Source organism: Ceratotherium simum, chromosome 22, assembly GCF_057802395.1.
Source record: "Ceratotherium simum simum isolate JZ-2026a chromosome 22, ASM5780239v1, whole genome shotgun sequence".
NCBI lineage: Eukaryota > Metazoa > Chordata > Mammalia > Perissodactyla > Rhinocerotidae > Ceratotherium > Ceratotherium simum.
The window spans coordinates 19,634,480-19,660,454 of NC_141921.1; the positions used below are offsets into that span (position 1 = coordinate 19,634,480).

General features: G+C 45.4%; 1 protein-coding gene across 9 annotated transcripts; it reads left to right on the forward strand.

Annotated features, from left to right (window-relative positions):
* Positions 1–551: 551 nt before the first annotated feature.
* Positions 552–25,826, forward strand: LOC101403134 (peptidyl-prolyl cis-trans isomerase E-like). Of its 9 annotated transcripts, XM_087446218.1 has the most exons (12): positions 552–600; positions 1,594–1,692; positions 2,207–2,411; positions 4,987–5,030; positions 8,288–8,369; positions 8,871–8,970; positions 9,092–9,175; positions 10,229–10,285; positions 11,348–11,471; positions 16,160–16,345; positions 23,434–23,521; positions 23,774–25,826. In XM_087446218.1, the coding sequence occupies exons 9-12, from the start codon at positions 11,393–11,395 to the stop codon at positions 23,811–23,813; spliced, it is 393 nt and encodes a 130-aa protein (XP_087302344.1). In that variant the 5' UTR covers positions 552–600; positions 1,594–1,692; positions 2,207–2,411; positions 4,987–5,030; positions 8,288–8,369; positions 8,871–8,970; positions 9,092–9,175; positions 10,229–10,285; positions 11,348–11,392; the 3' UTR covers positions 23,814–25,826. The 9 variants fall into 9 exon arrangements, with proteins under 9 accessions (XP_087302344.1, XP_087302345.1, XP_087302341.1 ...); XM_087446219.1 differs by lacking the exon at positions 4,987–5,030; XM_087446215.1 differs by lacking the exon at positions 2,207–2,411.
* Positions 25,827–25,975: the final 149 nt, after the last annotated feature.

A 25,975-nucleotide genomic window follows, 5' to 3' on the forward strand; every position in this document is an offset into this window, starting at 1 on the left:
GCAAGCAGGTCAGAAGATCCAGTTGCCCAGATTCTGCAGCTGAGGTTTCCTCTGGCAGTGGGAAAAGGCTCAGGAGATAGATCTGAGTGACAATAGCAAACAAGTGCTTAAGTCCTAAAGATTTTGTGTCCCTTTAGTCCTGAAAACGACCATAATCTGGCCAAGGTCAGCCAGTCGACTTGCCCTCCCTGTCCTCCAGCAGCACTTCCTTTTTCCCTTCCTCGAAACTTGGCAGGCTGTCCGTCCTCGGGGCCTTAGCCAGGTGGTCCCTTTCCCTGGAGTGTTGCCCGGTTCTTGCCTCTTGGCAGGCTCCCCCTTTTCCTTAAGGTCTGGTCTCACCCTAAGTAACTGATCTAAAGGCTCAGTTTAGATATAAAACTATAAGTAGATTCCCCTGTTTCCTGACGTCCGCGGTTAACGCGACCGTGTACTGTATTTGTGTTTTCTATTAACGCCTGACTGCCCCTCCAAGTCACGCTCCGCGGGACCTGGGCGGTGCGGGCAGCATCTGCGCCGGCCGGCCAGGGGGCGGGCCCGGGCGCGGCTTCCGGCGGAAGAGCCGGGGCAAGATGGCTGCCGCCGAGAGGGTGCTGTACGGGGGTGAGGCTGCGCGGGGGCGACGCGGGGGTCTTCGCAAACGAGGCGTCGATTGAGTGGAGGTTTGGGGCGGGGTGAAGCGGCCCGGGCCGGGTCTCGTACGGGGCTTTACCCCCTCAGCCTGTGAACAGCGCCCGCGACCTGACGGCTTTGCTGGTCCTAGCGCTGTCCACAGCCATTTCCCCTCTGACCCTGGACCCAGAGAGGTGGTGAGACGTGGTGTTGTGACCTCAGACCGCATCCCAAACTCTCATGCCCATTCATTGCATAAATTGCGCAGCCCTCGCCCCTTAGATGAAGGAATTCCCACAATAGCCGGGGCACTTTGGAAACAGCCTCACTGCGCGGGTTAGTGAGCACTGTGATGGCGGTTGTATGACGACGTTGTTGAGGAGAATTGGACTGTGGGTTTCGGGGAATGACTACTCCATCCGGAAAGGTGAGGGCAGACTGCCCCGAGGCGCTGAGGCCAGAGCTGGGTTTGAAAAATCAGGAGTTAGGCAGGCAGCCAAGGTGGGAACAAGGCTGCTGCCTGAATGGAGAGCTGCAAGAGCAAAAGCCCAGAAGGGTGAAGTAGTCCAGCACCTGGGGGCACGTAGTTTGCGTGGGGGAAGCAAGGAGAAAGGAGGCTAGAGAGGTGGGCGGGACTCAGGTTATGACGGTCTCATGTGCCATGCTGAGGAATTTGGACTCCATGGGCATTGGTGAGCTTTTGGAGCATATTAGCAGGGCAGTGATGTAAGCAGGTGTAGAATGATGGAATCATTCTAGTGACTGCATAGAGGAGAGAGAGAAACTGGAGGCAGTGAAGCTGTTACAGTAAGCAGGGGCTAGATGTAGATCTGAAGAGGGATGGAGAGAGGAGTGTCATTTTGTGTACCCAAAAGACTGTAAGGATCCTTCCTTCCCCTCCCTGTGGCTGTCTTGCTAACAGTGTTGCAGCAGCTGTACCAAGAGTGTGGAGGACACTGGTTCAGAAGGTGCTTGTCTTCGCAGGTGGGCTGGCAGAGGAAGTGCACGACGAAGTTCTTCATGCTGCTTTTATTCCTTTTGGAGACATCACAGATATTCAGATTCTACTGGATTATGAAACAGGTGAGTCCTTTCAGTGTCTCTCATGTTCAGATTCCTAATGCCAGGAAAAGAACTTGAGAAAAAATAAGTCATGTGCATTTCGTGTGTAGTTGAAATGTAATGAAGTTCAGGAGGATGTCTCTCTAGGTAAACATGACTGTGATGTTGGTGATGGAAAAGGAATGTTCTGAGGACAAGGCCAGGATGGTGATGTGGCTATGGGCTGAAATTTACAGAGATTGCCAGTTTGTTGGGTTTAAGGAGAGGCTTTCTCCACATTGGAACCATTTGGGGGCTTTGATTTCTGATCATTTAGTATTTAAACCGTATAGTAAGAATCAGTAGGAAGATAGTCTTAGAAAAATCTTGAAAGGTCTGGCTGTTGTTCCATGCCACCTGCTGGGTAGCTATACCCCACCACACCTGCCAACCAGACCTACCTTCTTGGCAGCTGTGCTTTAATAATTTTATTTATTTATTTTTTCCCCCAAAGCCCCAGTAGATAGTTGTATGTCATAGCTGCACATCTTTCTAGTTGCTGTATGTGGGACGCGGCCTCAGCATGGCCAGAGAAGTGGTGTGTTGGTGCGCGCCCGGGATCCGAACCCGGGTCGCCAGCAGCGGAGTGCGAGCACCTAACCGCTAAGCCACGGGGCCGGCCCGACAGCTGTGCTTTAAATAGCAGAGAGCAGCAGGGAAGTTCAGCCTTGACTGAGGAGCCTTGGCCTCTGCTCTTCTGGGTGAGTTTGCCTTCAACTGGTTTCACAGTTACAGGGCACATTTCTATTTCTACTTGGTTGTTATTTTCTAAGATAGGAGTTTTAGACCTAGCTCTGCCACTAACTTTGTGGCTTAAACTCTCTAAGCCTTCAGTTTTTCAATTATTAAATAAAACAGTAAGAATGGCTTTTTGGGGCCCTTCTACCCCTGAGTTTTTTTTTTCCTTAGTTCTAAATTGCACGGTTTTATTTTTTTCTTGAGATAACATTGGTTTACAACATTATGTAAATTTCAGGTGTGCATGTTTATGTTTCGATTTCTGTGTAGATGACATCATGTTCACCACCCAAAGTCTAATTGCCATCTGTCACTGTACACATGTGCCCTGTTACCCCTTTTGCCTTCCTCCTTCCCCGCTTACCGTCTGGTAACCACCAGTCTACTCTCTGTGTCTATGTGTTTGTTGTTATTTTTATTTTCCACTCATGAGTGAAATCATATGGTATTTGACTCTCTCCATCTGACTTATTTCACTTAGTGTAATACTCTCAAGGGCCCTCCATGTTGTCACAAATGGCAAGATTTCATCTGTTTTATGGCCGAGTAGTATTCTATTGTGTGTATGTGTATATATATATATATACCACATCTTCTTTATCCTTTCATCCATTGATGGGCACTCAGGTTGTTTCCAAGTCTCGGCTATTGTGAATAATGCTGCAGTGAACATAGGGGTACATATATCTTTTCAAATTAGTGTTTTTGTATTCTTTGGATAAATACCCAGCAGTGGAATAGCTGGATCATATGGTAGTTCTATTCTTAAGTTTTTGAGGAATCTCCATACTGTTTTCCATAGTGGCTGCAGCAGTTTGCATTCCCACCAGTAGTGTATGAGGGTTCCCTTTTCTTTACATACTCTCCAACACTTATTTCTTGTCATGTTAATCATAGCCGTTTTGACGGGTATGAGGTGATATCTCATTGTAGTTTTCCTTTTTCCTGGTGAGGAAGATTGGCCCTGAGCTAACATCCTTGCCAGTCTTCCCCTATTTTGTATATAGGACACCTCCACAGCATGCCTTGATGAGCAGTGTGTAGGTCCACGCCCAGGATCCAAACCTGTAAACCCTGGGCCACCAAAGCAGAGCACCAGAACTTAACCACTAGCCACCGGGCTGGCCCCCTATCGCATTGTAGTTTTGATTTGCATCTCCCTGATAATTGGCGATGTTGAACATTGTTTCATGTGCCTGTTAGCTATCTGTATATCTTCTTTGGAAAAAGGTTCAGATCCTTTGCCCATTTTTTTTTTTTTTAAGATTTTATTTATTTATTTTTTCCCCCCAAAGCCCCAGTGGATAGTTGTATGTCATAGCTGCACATCCTTCTAGTTGCTGTATGTGGGATGCAGCCTCAGCATGGCGGGAGAAGTGGTATGTAGGTGCGCGCCCGGGATCCGAACCCCGGCCGCCAGCAGCGGAGCGCGCGCACTTAACCGCTAAGCCATGGGGCCGGCCCTGCCCATTTTTTTAATTTTATTTTTTGTGAGGAAGATCAGCCCTGAGCTAACATCCATGCTAATCCTCCTCTTTTTGCTGAGGAAGACTGGCTCTGAGCTAACATCTATTGTCAGTCCTCCTCCTTTTTTTCCCCAAAGCCCCAGTAGAGAGTTGTACATCATAGTTGCACATCCTTCTAGTTGCTGTATGTGGGACACGGCCTCAGCATGGCCGGAGAAGCGGTGCGTTGGTGTGCGCCCGGGATCCGAACCCAGGCCGCCAATAGCGGAGCACGCGCACTTAACTGCTAAGCCATGGGGCCAGCCACCTTTGCCTATTTTTTAATTGGGTTGTTTGTTTTTTGTTGTTGAGCCTGAGTTCTTTTTTTTTTTTCTTTTGTGAGGAAGCTTGGCCATGAGCTAATGTCCATTGCCAGTCTTTCTCTTTTAGCTGAGGAAGATTGGTCCTGAGCTAACATCTGTGCCCATCTTCCTCTAATTTGTATATGGGATGCCTCCACAGCATGGTTTGATGAGCGGTACGTCGGTCCACCCCCAGGATGTGAACCTGAGAACCCCGGGCTGCCAAAGCAGGGCACGTGAACTTAACCACTGAGCCACCGGGCTGACTCTGAGCCTGAGTTCTTTAAATTAGTAATACCTATTGCTCTTCACCAGCTAAAAAAATTATTTGCTGAGGACAAGTGCTGTACTCCCTTCTTTAGTGGTCACCTAACTCAGTATGAGGTTAGTGCTCTGTATACAGTTATGCTTAATTGGAATGAACAATTGATAGATCAATAACTTTTTCTACTTTGTATAAGTCTCGTAAGCAAAGGTTATCAAAATGCTTGGAAAGTAACTTAAGGCTTCAATTCTGTAGTGGTCGAATTGGATGCTACAAAGTTTAAAAATTTAGTTCACTTTCCAGCTATGTTTATTTAAAATAAACAAAATGACTTGAATATTTCTGGAAGCATTGTTGACTAAACCAAGAAAAGCCTAAAAATTAGATTTTCACTTTTCAAATGGCATTTATGTGGCATGTTTCCTCCTATTGCCCACAAATTAACTACCCATTTCTGCTATTGTAGAAAAGCACCGAGGATTTGCTTTTGTTGAATTTGAGTTGACAGAGGTAAGAAATTTTCCCTGTTTAGTATTTGACTGGTGTTGCAGTTGTCATTGCTCACAAAAGGTGCTGCTCTCCGTTTTGGTGGATATAGTAGTTTCCTGGGGCTGCCATAACAAGTTACCACAAACTTGGTGGCTTAAAATAATGGAAATTTATTCTCACAGCTTTGGAGGCTGGAAGTCTGAAATCAGGGTATTAACAGAGCCGTGCTCCCTCCAGAGAAGAATCCTTCCCTTCCTAGCTTCTGGTGATTCCTGGCAATCCTTGGCATTCCTTGGCTTGTAACTCTATCACTCCAGTTTCTGCCCCCATCTTCATATGGCCTTCTTCCCTGCATGTGTCTCTCTATTTTCTCTTCCTATAAGGACACTAGTCATTGTTTTTAATGACTAATCCAGTATGACATCATGTTAACTAATTACATCTGCAAAGACTCTATTTCTAAGTAGAGTCACATTCTGAGGCTTGAGTGAACATGAAATTTTGGGGGATGCTATTAACCCCCTACAGTGGTTTGGTGGTGACAGTTGCCAAGAGATAGGAAGTTCTGGTTGAAGGAAGGCCCACTAGGCCTGGTTCAAAGTTCCTCTCATTTAGTCAGAATGTGGCAGACAGATCCTGCAGAGCCCTCAGCCCTCTGGCCTGGCATTGCTAGTTCCTGGTTCCTGTGTGTATTCTCTGTCTCTGTAACATGAGCACACATCCTTATAGGACCAGCTCTAACAAGCCATTAGTACATGCTGTTTGTTAAATACACACAATCTTGGCAGATAGGGAGGGAAAATGTGTCTTTTTTCCTGTGCTTGTGGTACTGAGTTTTTATTTGAGTGCTAACTACAAGAAGAGTTGAACTGCAGACATGAACTTTTTCCTTGTATCGACAGCATGGTATGGCGGAGAATCTTTGCTTTTTTTTGTTGTTGTTGTTGTGAGGAAGATCAGCCCTGAGCTAACATCTGCCAATCCTCCTCTTTTTGCTGAGGAAGACTGGCGCTGGGCTAACATCCATGCCCATCTTCCTCCACTTTATATGGGATGCCGCCACAGCATGGCTTGACAAGCGGCACGTCGGTGCGCGCCCGGGATCCGAACCCGGGCTGCCACAGTGGAGCACGCGCACTTAACTGCTTGTGCCACTGGGCCGGCCCAAAAATCTTTGCTTTTTACTAAAGCTGTTATTTGGTGCTACTTTAAAGTAAACAGGACCTTCATGCAAGTGTTGTGTTTCCAGTTTCCACAGTTTCAAAGTTACATAGGAAGCAAAAGTTGTCATTCTTTGCAGGTATTCACTATGAACTGTCTACTTATAAAATTCATTCTTATTCAGAAATCTTCCCCATTTAACATTGGCGTAAATACCACCATCTTTGTTGGCCAATCTCTCCCTGACTGTTTTCTATCTACAGCATGGGTTAGCAATCTACAGTCCATAGACCAGGGGGCTGGCCTGGTGGTGTAGTGGTTAAGTGTGCGCGCTCTGCTGCGGCAGCCCGTGTTCGGATCCTGGGTGCGCAGCAATGCACCACTTGTCAAGCCATGCTGTGGCGGCGTCCCATATAAAGTGGAGGAAGATGGGCAAAGATGTTAGCCCAGGGCCAGTCTTCCTCAGCAAAAAGAGGAGGATTGGCGACAGATGTTAGCTCAGGGCTGATCTTCCTCACACACACACAAAAATACAGTCCATAGGCCAAGTCCATCCTGCAGCTTGATTTTGTATGGCTATGAGCTAAATGGTTTTTGTACTTTTAAAGGTGGTGAAAAAAAAGAAGAATATGCAGCAGAGACATATGTGGCATGCAAAGCCTAAAATATTTACTATCTAGACCTTTACAGAAAGTTTGCCAACCTCTAGTCTGGGGCAGTATACTGCAAATAGAGTGTAAGTTAATTGCAAGGTACAATTGTGAATCTCGAATAAGAGGCAGGGTTTCATGAAGTGTGTGAGAGTTTTATGGAAAACTGCCATAGTTGGCTCTAGTCAAAAAGTGAGGCTCTTTTGAGCCATTGAAAAGTGAGGCTCTCAGAAAGTAAAACCAGTTAACAACTGAGGAAGGGAAAACCTACAAGGATTATGACAGGTTGGGTGCTTTGAAAGAAAATGATTTGAATTCCTGTTGCTGCTATAACAAATTACCACAAATTTGTTAAAACAACACAAATGTATTATCTTACAGTTCTGTGGTCTCAGCTAAAATCAGGGCGTTGGCAGGGCCGCATTCCTTCTGGATGCTCTTGAGGAGAGAATCTATTTTCTTTGCCTTTTCCAGCTTCTAGAGATTGACCACATTCCTTAACTCTTGACTGGCTGGGCAAGTCTGTCTCGTGCTGGATCACTCTGAAACTTACTCTTCTGCCTCTCTTCACATTTAGAGGATCTTTGTGATTACATTGGGCCCATCTGAGTAATCCAGGATAATATCTTTCTTTTAAGGTCAGCCGACTTGCAACCTTAATTCCTCCTTGCCGTGTAATATAGCACATTCACAGGTTCTGGAGAGTACGATGTGGACATCTTTAAGGGACCCATTATTTTGCCTACCACAAAACCCTGAAATGTTTTTGCCCTTTTTTTAATCTTTATGATCAGTCTTCATGACTAATTATGAAATAAGGATGTCATTTCATGCTGTCATTCAATTTTTTTTTAATTGTTGGAAATAAGACTAGTACCTTATTCATTTTTGTTTCTAAGAACAAGGGCGTAGCTGTAATTATAACCTAAATCTTATTAAATTAAGAAATCTTTTCTCATACATTTTTTTAGTTTTCATGAAAAGGCCCAAAACAAACCTTTTATAAAGGTCTGTCTACTTACTTTTTCCTAGCATCAGTTATTCTTGGATAATGCAGTATTCCTACACTTCATTCCAGGTTCTCTGTTACTCTTTCATCAAACGTGTCCCTCAATAGCCAGCAATACCATTTTTCTCCAATTCAGTGCTGATCTTGGCTTTTCAACGTAGACTCAGGTACTTGGTAACTGCATTTACCAGTGTAATTTCAGAGTCCTGAACTCAAATCCAAAGATCATGCCAGCCCAGACCTTCCTGTTTGTTAGTGTTGAGAGAAAGGAAGTGTATGGTGGCTCAGGGGCTTTTTATGGTTAGCTTTGTGCTTAGCTTGCCTTCAGGGGCTTCAGGCTCCCAAATTAGAATTAATCATGAGCGAGTCTTAGACTTCTTAGAAGTAAATGGAAAGCTATCAGGTGTTCTTTTAACCTAAAAAGGTTTAAGCAGCTCATTGTATTGCTATCTTTTCAGAATGAATCTGAGCTCTTTGGGTGGACAATTCTTGTCAATTGGGCCAAACCAATGAGGATTAAGGAAGGCTCTTCCAGACCAGGTGAGTGGGGGCAACCGTGGATTCCCCATCATCTCCTCGGCTCTGGCCTCTGTTACATTTTCATTCCTGTCTGTGGTAGTAGTATATACATGAGTAGAGTGGTTTATAGTGGAGAAGAGAGTGCAGCACCTTCATGGAAATGAAGAGTTCGAGATTCTTTGCAGAGCTAGAGGCATTGTCCTCATGAAAGTCTTGCTTTTGGAGGTGGACGTAGACTGTGCTTTTCCAGCCTTGACAACGGCTGGGGCTTCCCTTTTGGCTCGGCCTTGTCCCTCCTCCTTATTCTCATCTGCTTCTGCTGAGAGCTGGACTTGAAGGCCTGACATTTCCCAGTGACAACTTTCCTTGGCCTGGGAGTTCCTAAGAGGTAATCTCTGCCTGCATGAGAGCCACGTAGTGTGTCCGCTTTGCTGACCCAAGCAGTGAAGAACTGGACATAGCTAAATAGCAGTTGGCTGATAGCTTGACTTTCTTAACGTTTGTTTGATTCTTTCCCTTCAGTTGGTCAGATGATGACTTGTTGAAGAAGTTTTCTGGGAAGACTCTTGAAGAGAATAAAGAAGAAAAAGGGTCAGAGCCTCCCAAAGTGGAAAGTCAGAAGGTGAGATTGAAGGCTGTGCTTCCAGAGGAGAGGCTGGCGCTTTCCACCCAGGGCACTTCTGATGTGGGTGGTGGTGTTGGGTGAGTTGAAGGAACAAGCTTTGGGTTTCTCGTCCTTGTAGGGCTCTAGGTGAGAAGTATCGTGTGTGTGCTCGGGTATTTGTGTTGCCAGTGAATGAGTGAGATGTCTGAGATGAGAAAGGCCGGTGAGTGTCCCTCATCACTGGCATCCGCCATCCTCCTGATCTTTCCTGCTCCCTCACTGAAGACTTTGGCACCAGGCTCACTGTCTTCCTATTCCTGCCCTGACTCCAGGGAGGCCCCTTCCCCTCAGTCTGTACCAGTATAAGGCTCTCCCTGCCTCGGCACTTTCTCCTGCTTCTCGATACACCATCCTAACATTGCTTCTGGGGATCATTCAGAGGCTCCTCCTCCTCTCTCCACGCTTTGAACAGTGGTGTTTCTCTAAGCTCCTTCCTTAGCCCTCAGCTCCTCTCTCCACACTGTCCTTGTGCAGTTTCAGCCACTTTTGTCCCCTGTCTGAGGATCATAATCACTAAATGTTCTGGTGATTTCCTGATCCCGAGTTTCACATATTTCTCTCTCCCGAGTTTCACATATTTCTGCCTGACTGTCCCACAGTCACCATAAATAAACAAAGCATATCCCAAGTGTATTTCTTCTCTCCTTTCACTCTGGTCTTCCCGTGTGCTGGATCTTAGTTAATTTTGCCGTCTTCCACATCATCACCCAAACCAGAAACCTCAGTGTCATCTTAGACTCCTCATTATAATTCATACCTAATGCATTGCCATATCCTGCTAATTTTATCTTTTAAGTCTTCCTGAATCTCTCCTCTCCGGTTTGTTCCTGCCATGTTGCCTTGGCTTAGCCTCTGTCATCTCTCTTGTGAATAATGATAGTAGCTTCCTAACTGGTCTCGCTGCCCCAGGCCTGCTCCCTTCTGTCCTGAGCCGCCAGGGGTAGCTTTCTAAAGCATAGATGTGACAATATGGCTCTCCTCAAGCATTCTAGGGATCCCCTCGTCTATAGGATTGAGTCCAGGGTCCATCAAGGGAGATGGGCTCTCCATGTTCTGACCCTGCTCATCTCTCTACATTGTATCCCCATTTTATGTAGTAAGAAACAAGAGTTTGTAGTTACCTATAAATCTCCGTGTTTTTGCATAAGTAGTTCCTTTGTCTAAAATGCCCTTTCCAACTTATTTTATCTGGCTAACTCCTACTCACCTTCCATAGCTGAGCTCGGTTGCTACCTTCTACAGGAAACTTTTCCGAACCCTCCAACTGAGTGAGGTAAGTGTCCCTTCTGGGCTTCCATGACCACTGGGCTTCTGTGGTACCCTTCTATCCTAGCATTTACTGCATTGTTTTGACATTATTTATTTAACAAATGTTTGGATATTGCTTACTCTAATCTGGGCACTGTTCTAAGTGCTTTATAAATATTTAATCCTATTGATAATCCTATGAGATAGGTCCTATTATTATCCCCAATTCTAGGTGATGAAATGGGGACATGATGAGGTCAAATAACTTGTCAAACACTACGCAGCTTATAAGTGGTGGAGCTGAAATTTGAACCAAGGCTGTTTAGCTCTAGGATCTGTGTACCTCTCACATTTGTGTCCATCCCTCCCCCACAGAATAGCCAATTCCTCAAGGGCAGGAGCCATATCTGTTTAACAACCCCTTACTTGGCTTGATAGCTCAATACCTATACATTGACCTACTAAGCCACACTACAAAGAGGTCAAAGACAATAGTTTCCTCTGTCAAACAAACAAGAGGGTCTGTATTGAATGTTTTATTTATCATCTAGTCAGCCTTGTCCAGTTGGAGCACAAAGCGAGGCCCAACCTCCTCCATTGTCTTCTGACCACTTAGGCCCAAGCCAGAGGGCTGCCTCCCTTGCTTCCAGCCAGTCTATGAATATGGAGGGTTAGGCATAGAGAGAGAAGGTTATGGGTCCATTTAACTGGAGTAAGGTGGGTGGGCTTGAACTGGGGTTTGAAGATGCTGAGAGTTGGGTATTGTGGGCCAGAAGAGTGTTCTGTGAGTCCAGGGCAGAGTGAAACAAGCTGACGTGTGTGGGCAGGTGTGATGAGATAACATGATTGCGAGGTGGGGCTCAAGTAGATAGTGCTGAGGTCTCCTGTCGCTAGATGTCCTGCTGGGTGCTGTGGCCGTGGCCCCTGCCTTCTGCAGCGCCGTAAGGGCCCAAGGCCTTCCCTGTCAGCACCTCGCTCCAGCCTGCTCCCTACAGCTGGGTTTGGGGGTGTATTCAGAAGAAGACTCGCTCTCCTACTCAGGGTGTCAGGGCGTTCTCTCTAACCTAGCAGTTTCTTCTGCGCCCAGGGAGAGCCCACTGCAAAAAAGGCCCAGTCGAATCCTCAGGAGTACATGGACATCAAGATTGGGAACAAGCCAGCCGGCCACATCCAGATGCTCCTGCGTTCAGACGTCGTTCCCATGACAGCAGGTGAGCATGGCTCCAGACAGGACGGCCAGGAAGCTGGTGGCTGGCTGTGCTGTGAGCCTTCCCAAGGTCCTCAGTGCCTCAGTTCTTGTGCCCTTGACACTGTTTCTGACCTGAGTTGATTTGCAGCATCTCAGATCCTGGGATCTAGTAACAGATGAGTCAGAGCAGGGATTTTTGAAGCTTTGTAAGTGCTGGTTTACTATTTTTTAATAATAGCTTTTTGTTTTTAATACAAGTAAACAAGTATTCATGGTTAAAAAAAAAAAATACCATACACATAAATTCCAACCATATTGAAGGCAATAACTTGAAAACTTAAGTCTTTTTCCTCTCTCCATATCCAGCCTTACTCTCTAGAAGTAACTGCTATTAACTAATGGTTTCTTGAATATTCTTTCTAGGTTGTTAAATACTGACTTCTATTTAATCTTTTTTTAATCTAAAATTTATTATATAGAAATATAATTTCAGGCCGGCCCCGTGGCTTAGCGGTTAAGTGCACGCGCTCCGCTACTGGTGGCCCGGGTTCGGATCCCGGGCACGCACCGACGCACCGCTTCTCCGGCCATGCTGAGGCCGCGTCCCACATACAACAACTAGAAGGATGTGCAACTGTGACATGCAACTGTCTACTGGGGCTTTGGGGAAAAAAGAGAAGGAGGATTGGCAATGGATGTTAGCTCAGAGCAGGTCTTCCTCAGCAAAAAGAGGAGGATTGGCACGGATATTAGCTCAGGGCTGATCTTCCTCACAAAAAAAAATGTATATATATAATTTAAAAAGTCAATTTCACAAAGTTTGTTTTGAAAAACAGCAATCCCCTGGGGCTGTCCTCCCACCCTGCCCCACCACCAACACCATCTGCTACTCCTCAGAGGCAGCCGATTTCAACTCTTAGCTGAGTCTCTTGGTTTTTACCTCCATATTGGTAGGTAATAGATTTATGTTGCCACTTCCTGGGTTTTTGATTTTAGACATTATCCATTGGCTTCCCACCTCAGACGATAAGGAATTATTAGTTTTTTGAATCACTTTTCTAGACCCTTCTTTTTTCTTATATAGTTTCAATAATTTTGGTTAGGTCACAGGTTATTTTAACTATGTAAGCATCATGCTATGATAACTTCCTTTCACAATAGTGTTTTGTTTTCCCTGGAATTCGTGATTGTCTTGTTTTCACATTTGCTTAGTCTCCTATGCATTTATTCCTGATTCTCTCCCAAATTCTCCTGCCTGTGTAAATCTCTCATCATGTCCAAACACACCAGAAATTCTGTCAATTTCACTTTCTTGTGGAAGTTCCTCCTTGGAGCCTTCTGACCTCCTCCACCCTGGACTGGTTGCATTCCCAGCCCACTGCACAGGTATTGTTCTGGGGTCTCCTATTTTCACCTCTGATGTTGGAACCTCTGTTGTCTTCCCTTTTGGTTTATTCCCTCGTTTTAGTAGAGGACATACCTCTGTAGCTTCTGGAGAAAAGAGCTTGGGAGGTAAGTATTTTGAGACTAATGTCTGAAAATATCTACCTTCCCACTTGATTGACAAAAATTTGGGTGTAGAATTCTAGAGAAGTCTGTCATTCTGATTTTTGGTCCTTTGTACAAAACCTCTTTTTTTTCTGTCTAGAGCTAAGCTGTCCAATAGGGTAGCCACTAGCCACATGTGACTATTTAAATGTAAATTAATTTAAATTAAATAAAATTCAAATTTAGTTCCTCAGTTACACTGTCCAAGTGCTTAATAGCTGTTAGATAACCTGGTCTAGAAGCTTGGAGGGTCTCTTTGTCCTGTGTTCTGAAACAGTGTGCCTTTGGGGTAGATCTCCTTCCATCCATCGTGCTGGATAGTCGGCGGGCCCCTGTTAGTTTTCTCTTGCTGCTGTAACAAATTACCACAAACTTAGCAGCTTATGAGAGCACAAATTCATTATCTTCCTGTTCTGTAGGCCAGAAGTCTGACACGGGTCTCACCAGGCTAATGAAGATGGTGGCCAGTTGCTGTGTTCCTTACTGGAAGCTCTAGGGGAGGATCTGTTTCCGGGGACAGTCAGATTGTTGGCAGAATTCAGTTTCCTGCATCTGTAGACTGAGGTACCCATTTCCTTGCTGACTGTCAGCTGAGGGCTGTGCCCAGCCCTGGAGGCTGGTGGCCTCCTTCCTCTGTCTTCCAAGTCAGCAATGGGAGATCCAGTCCCTCTCACGTTTTGAATCTCTCCGCCTCCTCTTCCATCGCTTCTCTCTAGCCCTCTCTTTCTGACTTCAGCTGGGAAAGGTTCTTGGTTATGGGCTTGTGATTATCGTAGGCCCACCTGGATGATCCAGGCTGCTCTCCCCGTCTCAACATCCATAACCTTAATCACACCTGCAAAGGAGCTTTTGCCGTGTACAGCATGACATGTTCTCAGGCCCCAGGGATTGGGGCATGGACATCTTTGGGGAGCCGTTATTCTGCGTACCACATCCATCAATCAGGACAGTCTTATCTTTTGGTTTGAGAAAATTTCCTTGCATATTTCTTTGCTTTTGTCTCTTCTGATTTCTCTCTTCTCTCTTTCTGAACCTTTCTAGATGTTCTTTTTTATAGCTCCCTGTGCTTATTTCATGGATGTAATATCATTTGATCTGGGGGTATTACTAAAGTTTCTTTTTCCTATACAGTTTGTTTCAAGTTGCTTTTTCCTGGGATGTTTTGGTTTCGTTTGTTTGGGTCTGTTTGTTTGTTTTGGTCTTTGCTTTTCACATCAGTTGCCTTCCTCATATTTAAGAATGGGGCCCTAAAAATTTGCTTGGAAACTCCCTGGGCACTGGTAAGGCTTGCTGACTGATGCTTCCACTGTAGGGTGATTTTCTCTCTGTTGGATCCTGGATGTCGATATCCCTGAGTTACATTCTCTTGGATAGAGCAGAGTCCCCAGAGGAGACTCGAGTCTCCAACTGTTTGCCATCTTGGTGTGGGGAGATGGGCAGTATATAAACTTGTACTTAGTCTTCATTTGTCATTACGGTACCTCAGCCCTCAGCTATGTGTAGTGCGTCCCAGTCCAGAGACCCTCTGCTTTAACCTACCAGAGAGTGGACCTCCAGCCAGGGTGGGGGAAGGGAGAGGGTCTGGGGGTTAGCTACTTTCTTAAACAGGCTTTCAACCAGACTTAACTGTTTTTAGATCTGCTTTCACCCTTGTATGTGAGATTCTGGTGTTTCTGCAACATAAATCGAGTTGCTTCTTGGCTTTACAGGCAATAAGATTCAGCTTTCTTAGGTCTGCTCTATCAGTTATGTTTCATCTGTTTGTTTTCTAGCTTTCAGAAATTTTTTGTTGCTGTTGTTTCTTCTCTCTCTCTCTCCTATTTTTTTTCTTTTGTCATTTTATCCATTTTTAAGCGTACAGTTCTGTGGCATTAATTGCATTCACAATATTGTACAACCATCACCACCATCTGTTTTCAAAATTTTTTCATCACCCCAAACATAAACTCTATCCATTAAACAGTAACTCACCATTCTCCTCTCCCCCCAGCCCCTAGTAATCTCTAATCTACTTTCTGTCTCCCTGGATTTGCATATTCTAGATATTTCGTATAAATGGAATCATACAATAGTTGTCCTTTTGTGTCTGGCTTATTTCACTTAGCATCACGTTTTCAAGGGTCATATATGTTGTAGCACGTGTGTATCAATGCTTCATTCATTTTTATGGCTGAATAATATTCCATTGTATGGATAGTCCATATTTTGTTAATCCACTCATTTGTTGGTAGACACTTGTGTGTTATTTCCACCTACTGGCTATTGTGAATACTGCTGCTATGAACATTCATGTACAAATATGTGTTTAAATCCCTGTTTTCAGTTCTTTTAGCTGTATACCTAAGATTAGAAATGCTGGGTCATATGGTAATTCTATGTTTAACTTTTTGAGGAACTGCCAAACTCTTTTCTACCATTTTACATTCCCACCAGCAATGTATGAGGGCTCCAGTTTCTCCATATCCTCGCCAACACTTGTTTTTTTCTGTTTATTATAGCCGTGCTAGTAGATGTGAAGTGGGATCTCACTAGTTTTGATTTGCATTTTCCTGCTGACTAATGATGTTGAGCATCTTTTCATGTGCTTATGGGCCACTTGTATATTTTCTTTAGAGAAATGTCTATTCAAGTCTTTTGCCCATTTATTATCTGGGTTGTTTTTGTTTTTGAGTTGTAGGAGTTCATTATATATTCTAGATATTAAACCCTTATCAAATATATGATTTGTAAATATTTTCCCCCATTGTGTGGGTTGCCTTTTCACTCTGAGTGTCCTTTGATGCACAAAAGTTTTTGATTTTGATGAAATTTAATTTATCTGTTTTTTCTTTTGTTACCCATGCTTTTGGTGTCATATTTAAGAAACTATTGCTAAATTCAAAGTCACAAAGATTTGCCCCGGTGTTTTCTTCTAAGATCCTGTTTGGTTTTTCTTTTAAAAAATCACTTTACCACCAATCTAGTGTGGAGCAGAACTAGAATGCATGTTTTCATTGCTCCTTCTTTAACCAGAATCCTCTGTAGTCCTTCAAGATGTCAATATCAGAGGTTTAAAATGAAAATATAAACATTAGACAAATATAACATGGTTTTCAGAGTCTAGTTAGAGGGAGGTTTTGTTTTGTTTTTCGACCTAAGCACGTTTTCCTGTCTTGTCCCCAGAGAACTTCCGTTGCCTGTGCACCCACGAGAAGGGCTTTGGCTTCAAGGGGAGCAGCTTCCACCGCATCATCCCCCAGTTCATGTGCCAGGGCGGCGATTTCACGAACCACAACGGCACCGGGGGCAAGTCCATCTACGGGAAGAAGTTTGATGACGAAAACTTTGTCCTCAAACACACGGGACCAGGTGGGACCGACGAGTGAGTGTGACAAGTGGGGCCAGGCTGGGGCAGGATGGCTATGCGAGGTGGAACGAGGGGCTGTGGTTCCGGCTGAGGGCTCGGGGGTCTGGAGGAGACTTGTGAACAGAGGAGAAGCGCTCAGCCTGGCTAGAGCTTTATGCTTCTAATGTTTTTCTTTGTTTTTTATTTTGGCTTATGCAAGTTCATATTTGCCTCCTTTTAAGAGGAAGAGGCATGGTAGCCTGATTCTGCTGCTACAGTTGTTATTGGTGTTCTTATAACTTGTTATTTTATGTAATTTCAAGCTTACAGAAAAGTTGCAAGAATAGAACAAGGAACTCTCATAAACCTTTATGTGCCTTTTACCCAGATTCACCAGTTGTTTACATTGGTGACCATCGTTCCCCACTATTCTAGTCATTCTGTATATATTTATAGACAATGTATATTTGAGGGAACCATTTGAGTGTAAGTTGGAGATCTCATGTACCTTAGCCACTAAATACTTCAGCGTGTCATTTCCTAAGAACAAGGGCATTTTTAATATTCCCACAATGTAATTATGAAAATCAGAAAATGAACACTGATAGAATACTATAATCTAATGTATAATGCATGCTCAGATTTCATCATTGTCACAATAACGTCCTCTCTGAGGTTTTGATAGTTGGAATGCATCATATTCTTCTCACATGGTCACCGTCCATGCATCCCGACCCCACCTCCACCCTGTTGTTTGCCTTGCTCCCATCCCACGGCCCGTCACTGGATGCCTCCCTCCTTTTTGCCTTCCAGCCTCACTGCCTCCTCTTGCCCTCTCCTCCTCACCTAGAACAAAACTCTCTGTCTCCTGGAGAAAGGCACACGCCTGTGCTACCTGGTCCCCTTCGAGTTGAGTGGCGGAGGTCTAAAGGGCGCCTTGAGCGTAGCCCAGCAGTCTTCTCAGATTGCAGTTGATTCTCATCCAGAGTCTGAGAAGAAAACACTCCTTTTCTTCACTCTTCAGACTTCTAGCCATTGCCCCCATACTTTCGCCCTCTCGGCTGATGATCGTGTTTCTTATTTCACTGAGCAATAGAAGCAGAAGAGGACTTTGTCTTCCCCCATCTGCTACCCTGCCTGCGTCGTTCTCACTGCCTCGTCTGCTTCCTTCCTGTTGCGGTGGTGCACTCGCTCTCGGCTCCCGTCTGAGGCCAGCCCCCCACTCGGACACTAGTTCCGTTGCCTCCTCTCCTGCATCCTCCATTTCCCTCTGTGCTGACCCTCGCTCCCGTCGGCGTACAAGCATGCTGCAACACTGCCAGCCTTTAAAAAAATAAAGGCTGACCCCATGTTCCCCCTCCAGCTGCCACTCCAATTCATTGGTCCCTTTTTAGCAAAACTTCTTAAGAGTTAATGTAGACTCATCGCCTCTGTTTCTTCCCTCAGCCCCTCCAGTGAGACTTTCTTCCCCACCTCACCTTGCTCTTGTCAAAGATGCCAACAGCTTCCATCTCGCCAGCGGTCAAACCTCGGCCTCTTTTCCAGCTCTCAGCAGCGTTTGATACTGAGTCATGCTCTTCTTGAGTCCCTGCTTTGCATGGCTGGCGGACACCTCCCTCTGCTGTTTTCGTTGTTCCTCATTGGCTCTTCCTCCTCAGTCTCCTTTCCTGTCTCCTCCTGCTGCTGCCTCTAAGTTGTTGGAGGGACCCAAGCTCAACCGTTGATTTTCTTTCCTCTCTGACCTCGCTCTTTACTTAATGGCTCTGAACCTATTAGCCCAGGGCCCACCTCTTAGAACTAATACTTTACTAAGCTGAAATGAAAGCCATAGCTAATATATCCTTCCAACACAAAATTTAAAAAACCTAGTACTATGCTATAATTATAATATAAAAGAAAGTAATGTGTAATAAAATAATATGCATTTCATTATTTAGATGCTTGGACACAACTATGTTATGTGAACTATTTAAACGTGTGCCCTTCTGCCTGGAGCTGTTGTTAGGGGTGTGGACTGACACAGGTGTATCGTGTTGGCAGAGTCACAGTAAGGTGATTTTCTGAAACAATGAAAATCAAGATGATTTTCTGAAGCAGTGAAAATCTCTTGGTAAAATTCTGAGCAAAAAGAAATTAAATGTTTCTTCAGTTTATGTGGTAGGTCTATTTCTGGATGAACTCAATGCAAGAACATAAGTCTTTGGATTTATATGTCAAGTAGAGTTAGGGTCTAGACTCACATCATTATGAACAGATTTTTGTCATCTGCATGAATGTTTGTCAGGGCATAGAGTCTAGGAGGAGTTAGAATAATTCTGCCTTAGGAGGGACATTGCAGGACATCTAGAGTTGCTGCTCCTTCCCACTAATGCCAGTAGCACCCCAGTATTACTGACAACCAAACACATACCTTGAAGTTTCCAAATAGCCTCGAGGGGGCAGCATTACCCTCTTTAGAATCCATCCCATCCCAGGGCTTCGCATCTCATCTCCTGAATTAACCCTGCCCACGTTGAGGTCTGCATGCCGGTCTCTCCCTGTCCTCTTCCCTGGACGTCCCACGGGTGTCTCACGCTCCACATGCCTGAGCATCTCTTCCTCTTCTCCCCTGAACTCTTCCTCCCCGTCTTCCGTGTTTCAGTCATGACACCACCATCCACCTAGCAACTTGGTCAGAAACTTAGGACTCATCCTCATCTCCTCCGTCACCCATACGACAGATCATGTCTTCAAATCACCTCTTGGTGGAGCCACTCTTCACCCTTCCTCCACCACCACCAAGCTGACCCCCTTGTTTCTGCTCTTGCCTCTTCTCTCTCGTAGTCTGATCTTTGAGAGGTAGTCAGAGCCATCCTTTTAAAACATAAATCCAATCACACCATTCTCCTGCTGATAGCCCTCCCATGGCCACATGGAGTGTAGAATCTAGTCCTGCAGAGCTGACTGGCCTGGGGCCTTGCACCTCCCCAAGCTCACTGAGTGTGCTGCTCCTTGCCCCTTGCATCCTTGCGGCAGTCTTACTGTTCCTCAGACACCCAGAGCTGACTTCCCCTCAGGGCCTCAGCAGATACCACTTCCTCTCCTGGAGCATTTTTCCTCCAATATCCACAGGGATCACCCCTCACTTCCTTCAGGTGTCACGCAAGTGTCACCTTATCCGAGAGGCCTGCCTTTAAAATGGGCATGCCTGTCATCTCACTCTTCTTCTAGTCAGCTTTATTTTTCTTCATATGCTTATTATCTGAAACTATTATAAATTTATTCTTCTACTTATTTATTTTTTGTCTCCCTTCTGAGAATGTCAGCCTCGTGAGGGCAGGACTCAGTTTTTCTTGTTCACCGGTTTTTTCTGAAACAGCATCTGGCACATAGTAAACAAACAATAAATAGTTGAATATTTAAATATTTAAAACATAGTCACAGGTCATGGGGCCGGCCCGGTGGTGCACGGTTAAGTGTGCGTGCTCCACTGCGGCAGCCTGGGGTTCGCCAGTTCGGATCCCGGGCGCGCACCGCCGCACTGCTTTGTCGAGCCATGCTGTGGTGGCGTCCCATATAAAGTAGAGGGAGATGGGCACGGATGTTAGCTCAGGGCCAGTCTTCTTCAGCAAAAAGAGGAAGATTGGCATTAGATGTTAGCTCAGGGCTGATCTTCCTCACAAAAAAAAAAAAAACATATTCACAGGTCAGATCTGTTATGTGTCAGACACCCTGATGGACTCTGGCATTGAGACTGGAATGGGACACAGTCCCCATCCAAAGGGAGCGCATGATCTAGAGGCCCAGCCGTGAAGAGTGGGCTTTCTCATTGCCGCAGATGGGCTGCAGCTCCTCCTGCTGCACCCCCTCAGCCCTGCCAAACCTGGGCCTTTTACACTAAACTCAGACATCACTTCCTCTAGAAAGCTTTCATGTCTCCTGTCACCAGTGTGTCTCGGGTGACTGTCTCTTGTGCTCCCATTTGTTGAGCAAATGTCTGTGCCACTAGCCTTTGTTATTTTGTAGCGTAATTATTTTTTTAACAGCTTTATTGGAATATAATTCACATACCGTTCAGTTCACCTATTTAAAGTATACATTTCAGTGGTTTTTAATGTATACACAGAGTTATGCAATCATCACCACAGATAATTTTCATCACCCCAAAAAGAAACCCCACTCCCTATCCCCTCATCCCCCACTAGGCAAACGCAAATTTACTTTCTGTCTCTATGAATTTGCCTATTCTGAACATTTCATATAAATAGAATCATGTAACATGTAGACTTTTGTGACTGGCTTCTTTCACTTAGCATAATGTTTCAAGAAGTTTCATCTATGATATAGCATATATCAGTACTTAATTCTTTTTTATTGCTAATTAATATTCCACTGTATGGAAATACCACAATTTGTTTATCCATTCATAAGTTGATGGACATTTGGATTGTTTCTATTTTTGGCTATTATGAACAATGCTGCTGTGAAGATTCATGTACAAGCTTTTGTGTGAACATATGTTTTCATTTCTCTTGGGTATATACCTAAAATTGGAATTGCTTGGGCACATGATAACTCTATTTTTAATTTTTTTCTTTCTTTTTTTTTTTTTTTTGTGAGGAAGATCAGCCCCAAGCTAACATCCGATGCCAATCCTCCTCTTTTTGCTGAGGAAGATTGACCCTGGGCTAACATCCGTGCCCATCTTCCTCTACTTTATATGGGATGCTGCCACAGCATGGCTTGACAAGTGGTGCATCAGTGTGCGCTCAGGATCTGAACCTGCGAACCCTGGGCACCGAAGTGGAACACGCGCACCTAACCGCTGTGCCACCAGGCTGGCCCCTCTATTTTTAATATTTTGAGAAACTGCCAGACTGTTTTCCAAAGTGGCTGCACTGTTTTGCATTCCCATCAGCAGTCTGTGAGAGTTCCAATTTTTCTACATCTTTGTCAACGCTTGTTGTTACCTGTCCTTTTTATTATAGCCGTTCTAGTGATGTGAAGTGATATCTCATTGTGGTTTTGATTTGCATTTCCCTGATGGCTAATGATGTTGAGCATCTTTTCATGTGCTTATTGGCCATTTGTGTATCTTCTTTGGAAAAATGTCTATTCAGATTCTTTACCCATTTTTTAATTGGGTTATTTATCTTTTTATTATTGCATTGTAAGAGTTCTTTAAATATTCTAGATATAGGCCCCTTATCAGATATTTGCTATGCAAGTATTTTCTCTCATTCTGTGGGTTGTCTTTTCACTTTCTTTATGATGTCCTTTGAAGCATAAAAGTTTTTAATTTTGATGAAGTCCAATTTCCTTTTTTCTTTTGGCACGGTACTTTTGGTGTTGTATTTAAGAAGGTTTTGCCTAACTTAAGGTCATGAAGGTTTACTCCTGTATTTTCTTCTAAGAGTTTTATGGCTTTAGCTTTTACATGTAGGTCTTAGGTCCATTTTGAGTTAATTTTTGTGTATAGTGTGAAAGAAGGGGTCCAACTTCATTCTTTTGCATGTGGTATCCAGTTTTCCTAGTACTGTTTGTTGAAAAGGCTATTCTTTTCCTGTTTAATTGTCTTGGCATCCTTGTTGAAAATCAATTGACCATAAATGTAAGGGTTTGTTTCTGGACTTTCTATTCTATTTCATTGAGCTATATATCTGTTCTTTGTCAGTTCCACACTGTCTTATATTCTGTAGCTCCATAGTAAATTTAGAATTCAAGAAGTGCGAGTGCTCCAATTTGTTCTCCTTTTTCAAGATTGTTTTGGCTGTTCTGGGTCTCTAGCATTTCCATAGGAATTTTAGGATAACCTTGTCAATTTATGCAAAAAACCTGGCTGAGATTTTGATAGAGATTGCACTGAATCTGTAGATCAGTTTGGGAAGTGTTCCCATCTTAGCAATATTAAATCTTTCAATCCATGAACATAGGATGTCTTTCCATTTGTTTAGGTCTTCTTTAATTTCTTTCAGTAATGTTTTATAGTTATAAGAGTGTAAGTTTTATACTTCTTTTGAATTTATTCCTAATTATGTATCTTATTCTTTTTGATGCTATTATAAATGAAACTGTTTGCTTGATTTCATTTTCAGATTGTTCATTATTAGCGTATAGAAATACAGTTGATTTTTGTATATTGATCTTGTATCCTGCAACCTTGCTGAACTTGTTTTTTAGTTCTAATAGTTTCTAGTGTATTCCTTAGGATTTTCTATATTCAAGATCATGTCATCTGCAAATAGAGATAGCTCTACATTTTCCTTTCCAATTTGATGCCTTTCATTTCATTTTTTTGCCTAATTGCTATGGCTAGAACCTCTAGTCCAATGTCGAATAGAAGTGGTGAGGGCAGACATCTTTGTCTTATTCCTGATCTTAGAGCGAAAACACCATGTGGTTTTTGTAGATGTCTTTTATCAGTTCCCTCCTATTCTAGTTTGTTGAGTGTTATTTTTCTTTTTTTTTTTTTTTTTGGTGAAGATTCGCCTTGAGCTAACATCTGTTGGCAATCTTCCTCTTCTTTTGCTTGAGGAAGATTAGCCCTGAGCTAACATCTGTGCCAGTGTTCCTTCACTTTGTATGTGGGATGCCTCCACAGCATGGCTGATGAGTGGAATAGGTCCATGCCCAGGATCTGAACCCAAGAACCTGGGACGCTGTGGAACTTTTTACCACTCGGCCATGGGGCTGGCCTTTGTTGAGTGTTTTTATAATGAAAAGGTGTTAGATTTTGTAAATGCCTTTTCCATATCTATTGAGATGATTATGTGGTTTTTGTCCTTTGTTCTATTGATATAGTGTATTACATTGATTGGTTTTGGGATGTTAAACCAACCTTGAATTTGAGTGACTCTTTCCCACTAGACTGTGAGCTCCACCGTGGCTGGGACCAGTGTCCCCAGGGCTCAGCAGGGGCCTAGGTGCAACGTAGACAATAAGTATTTGTTGAATGAATGAATGAAAGGACAAACCAGTATAAAATGATTGAAACAACCCTGTTCACTATTTCATTGACTATCGAAGGAGTAGAAGACAAGGCATTCGCATGGTCTGTGTGTCCCAGAGTCTGAGCCTGCCTAACTGAAGGAGCCAGGGCGGAGGGAGCTGACGTGTTTGTTCTCTCCCCCAGGCCTGCTCTCCGTGGCCGACTCCAGCCCAAACACGAGTGGCTCCCAGTTCTTCCTGACGTGTGACAAGACGGATTGGCTGGATGGCAGGCACGTGGTGTTTGGGGAGGTCACAGAAGGCCTAGATGTCTTGTGGCAGATTGAGGTGGTGGCCACCCCGGCCCTTGGTGCACAGCCCTGCGGGAGAGCTAGCGAGGCACTCTGTGGCCTGGAGGGAGGGAGGGACCCCGGCAGCTTCTGCTCAGGCTGGGAGTGGGGGGCGGGGTGGGTATCCCTGAGATGCTCCTTCCCCTCCACCCTGCCTCCCCTGATTGTTCCTCCTCTTCTGTTCCTCCCACAAAGGCCCAGGGCAGCAAGGACGGGAAGCCAAAGCAGAAGGTGATCATCTCCAACTGTGGGGAGTACGTGTGACGGGTGCTTTCTCTGCGCTGCCACTGTGTATCCAGGAGCTGTCAGCCCCGGGGGACCAGCGCCTGAGAGTGTCCCATGTGCAACAAGCAGGGTTTGTGTCATGGCCCTTCCTCGGGGTCAGCGTGGGCAGCTCCTCTGCAGGCACGGCCTGGGCTTGCTCTGGGCTCTTTCCCAAGCGTGGCCATGGGCCTGGGAGCTGGCACAGGTGCCACTCTCCCCACCCTGGACGGCTGTGTGTGGCCTTTTCCAGGCCTTTGCTGCCAGGGCCTCTCCTGGGCCCACCAGTGTGGCTCCCGGAAGCTTCTTGTAAAATAAATCCTAGTTCTTGTACTGCTGCCTGCCAGCCAGGTCCCAGGTGTTTTTGGAAGTTGCAGCTCTGACTGGGCCGTCCAGCTGTGAGACACCAGAGCACCTCCCCTGCTGCTGCTTCCGTCCTCCCCAGGCTGTCCCAGAAGCATGTCCTTGTGGGACCACTGCAGGGCAGCAGAGGTCAGAGTTGGTGCACAAGTACCTTTGTCTCCTGTCTCTCCTGCTGCCAGGTAGGTGAGTTGGGTTAGCCAGGCTACATTCCTGCCCTCACGCCTGCTTGTCTTGAGCCTAGTGGGTACCCGTAATGAGTCTTAGTGACCCATTCCCATGTTACTCATTTGCTGAACCAGTAGTCACAATGTACTACTGCAGAGTGCCCAGGCCCTTCTTTTGCCAGGCCTATGCTTGGTGCTGGGGAGACGTAAGAAACGAGCCAGAGGTGGTTCCTACCTCCCCTCCCTACCCCAGTCTCACCTGGAAGTCGAACTCTGGCGCCACAATTTGTAGCTTGTGCTGGGCTGGTCCCTTGCCCTACGCTGGTATTTGGCTCACCAGGCCACCTCACAGCATCTCTCATGTGCTGAGGCTGAGCCCCAGCAGTCACCAGAGGCCTCCTCCAGGGCTGCACCTGCTCCCCTGCCGCCTGTCAGTAGCTCTGCCTGGATCAAGTCTCAACACTCAGAAACTGCTGGGCTGGGCTGGTTCTCGTTTTGGGTTGAGATCAGGTTGAGCCTGGCAGGGAGGGGAGAAACCTGCTGGCCCGTGGCCCCAGTGACCCCAGTGACCCCAGGCCAGCTGCTATGGAGGGATGGATGCTAGCCCTACCCCTGGCAGCCTGGGTCTCTGCCTTCAGGTGGGGCTTCTACCTTTTTGGTTGGCTGGGGCCCACTCCTGTGGCTGGAATCCACTGCCTGCAGTATTCCTAGCAGGGCCCCTCGTTCCTAACCTAGGTGTCCCTCTCACTGGTGGTCAGTCATAGCTGTCAGGATAGGCAGCAGTGAGGCCAGGAGTAGGCCAGCTGCTCAGGGCTGGTGTGACATCCAGGAGGGAAGAGGATGTGTGTGAAGTACTCAGCATGGCTGGCTCTGGGGATGATGTGGGGAGAGGGAGCAGGCTGGCCCGAGGCCCCAGGAGGGATGACTGGTCACATAGCCCTGTGGAACAAGGGGCGAGGTTGTGGGGGGACCTTGACACTTGCTGTGCTTCCCTGGTTGCATTGAGAAGGTGGGACCAGTGGACTGGCCAGGAGGCCAGTGGGCGAGAACCATCAGGTGGTGATAGCTCACCCTGTGCTGTGCAAGGGCCTCCCCAGAAGTTACCCCACTGGGTCCACCCATGACCCTTGTATGGGTGGTGACCTGAGCCACAGAGGTGAGGTGCCTGGTCCAGGGATTCCAGACTAATGGCCAGCCCGGTGTCTATGCAAGTGTTGTCTCTTTGACCTGAGTACCTGGCTGCCTGGCTTCCTGATGCTGGGCAGGGCTCGGGGTGGTAGGGTCATGGGGGCCCCACACCTGCCCTCTGGGGAAAGAAAGGTGAGACCTGATTTGTAAGTGATAGTACTAAGGCAGAAGTCAAGGGATGGAATGCTACTACACGTTATGTTTTCAAAGAATGTTTAATAACAGAAAATTTTGAAATATATCATAGATTGAATAAATCAAATCACCCAGCAGTACAGAGTATGATCCTAACTTTGTAAAGTATTCATATTTATATATAAAGACATATATAATGTGCCAAGGAAAACAGACGGGAAGGAATTATTGACAATGGTTATCTCTGTGTGTTGGGATTATGCATGTTTGTTTTTTATTTTCAAAA

What these genes read in the sequence shown, in the direction of transcription:
- LOC101403134 (XM_087446218.1), top strand. Translation starts at nt 11,393, where the DNA reads ATGGACATCAAGATTGGGAACAAGCCAGCCGGCCACATCCAGATGCTC. An exon ending in CGTCGTTCCCATGACAGCAG is followed by an intron (nt 11,472 to 16,159) that starts GTGAGCATGGCT and finishes TCTTGTCCCCAG; the next exon opens with AGAACTTCCGTTGCCTGTGC. An exon ending in CCTCAAACACACGGGACCAG is followed by an intron (nt 16,346 to 23,433) that starts GTGGGACCGACG and finishes TCTCTCCCCCAG; the next exon opens with GCCTGCTCTCCGTGGCCGAC.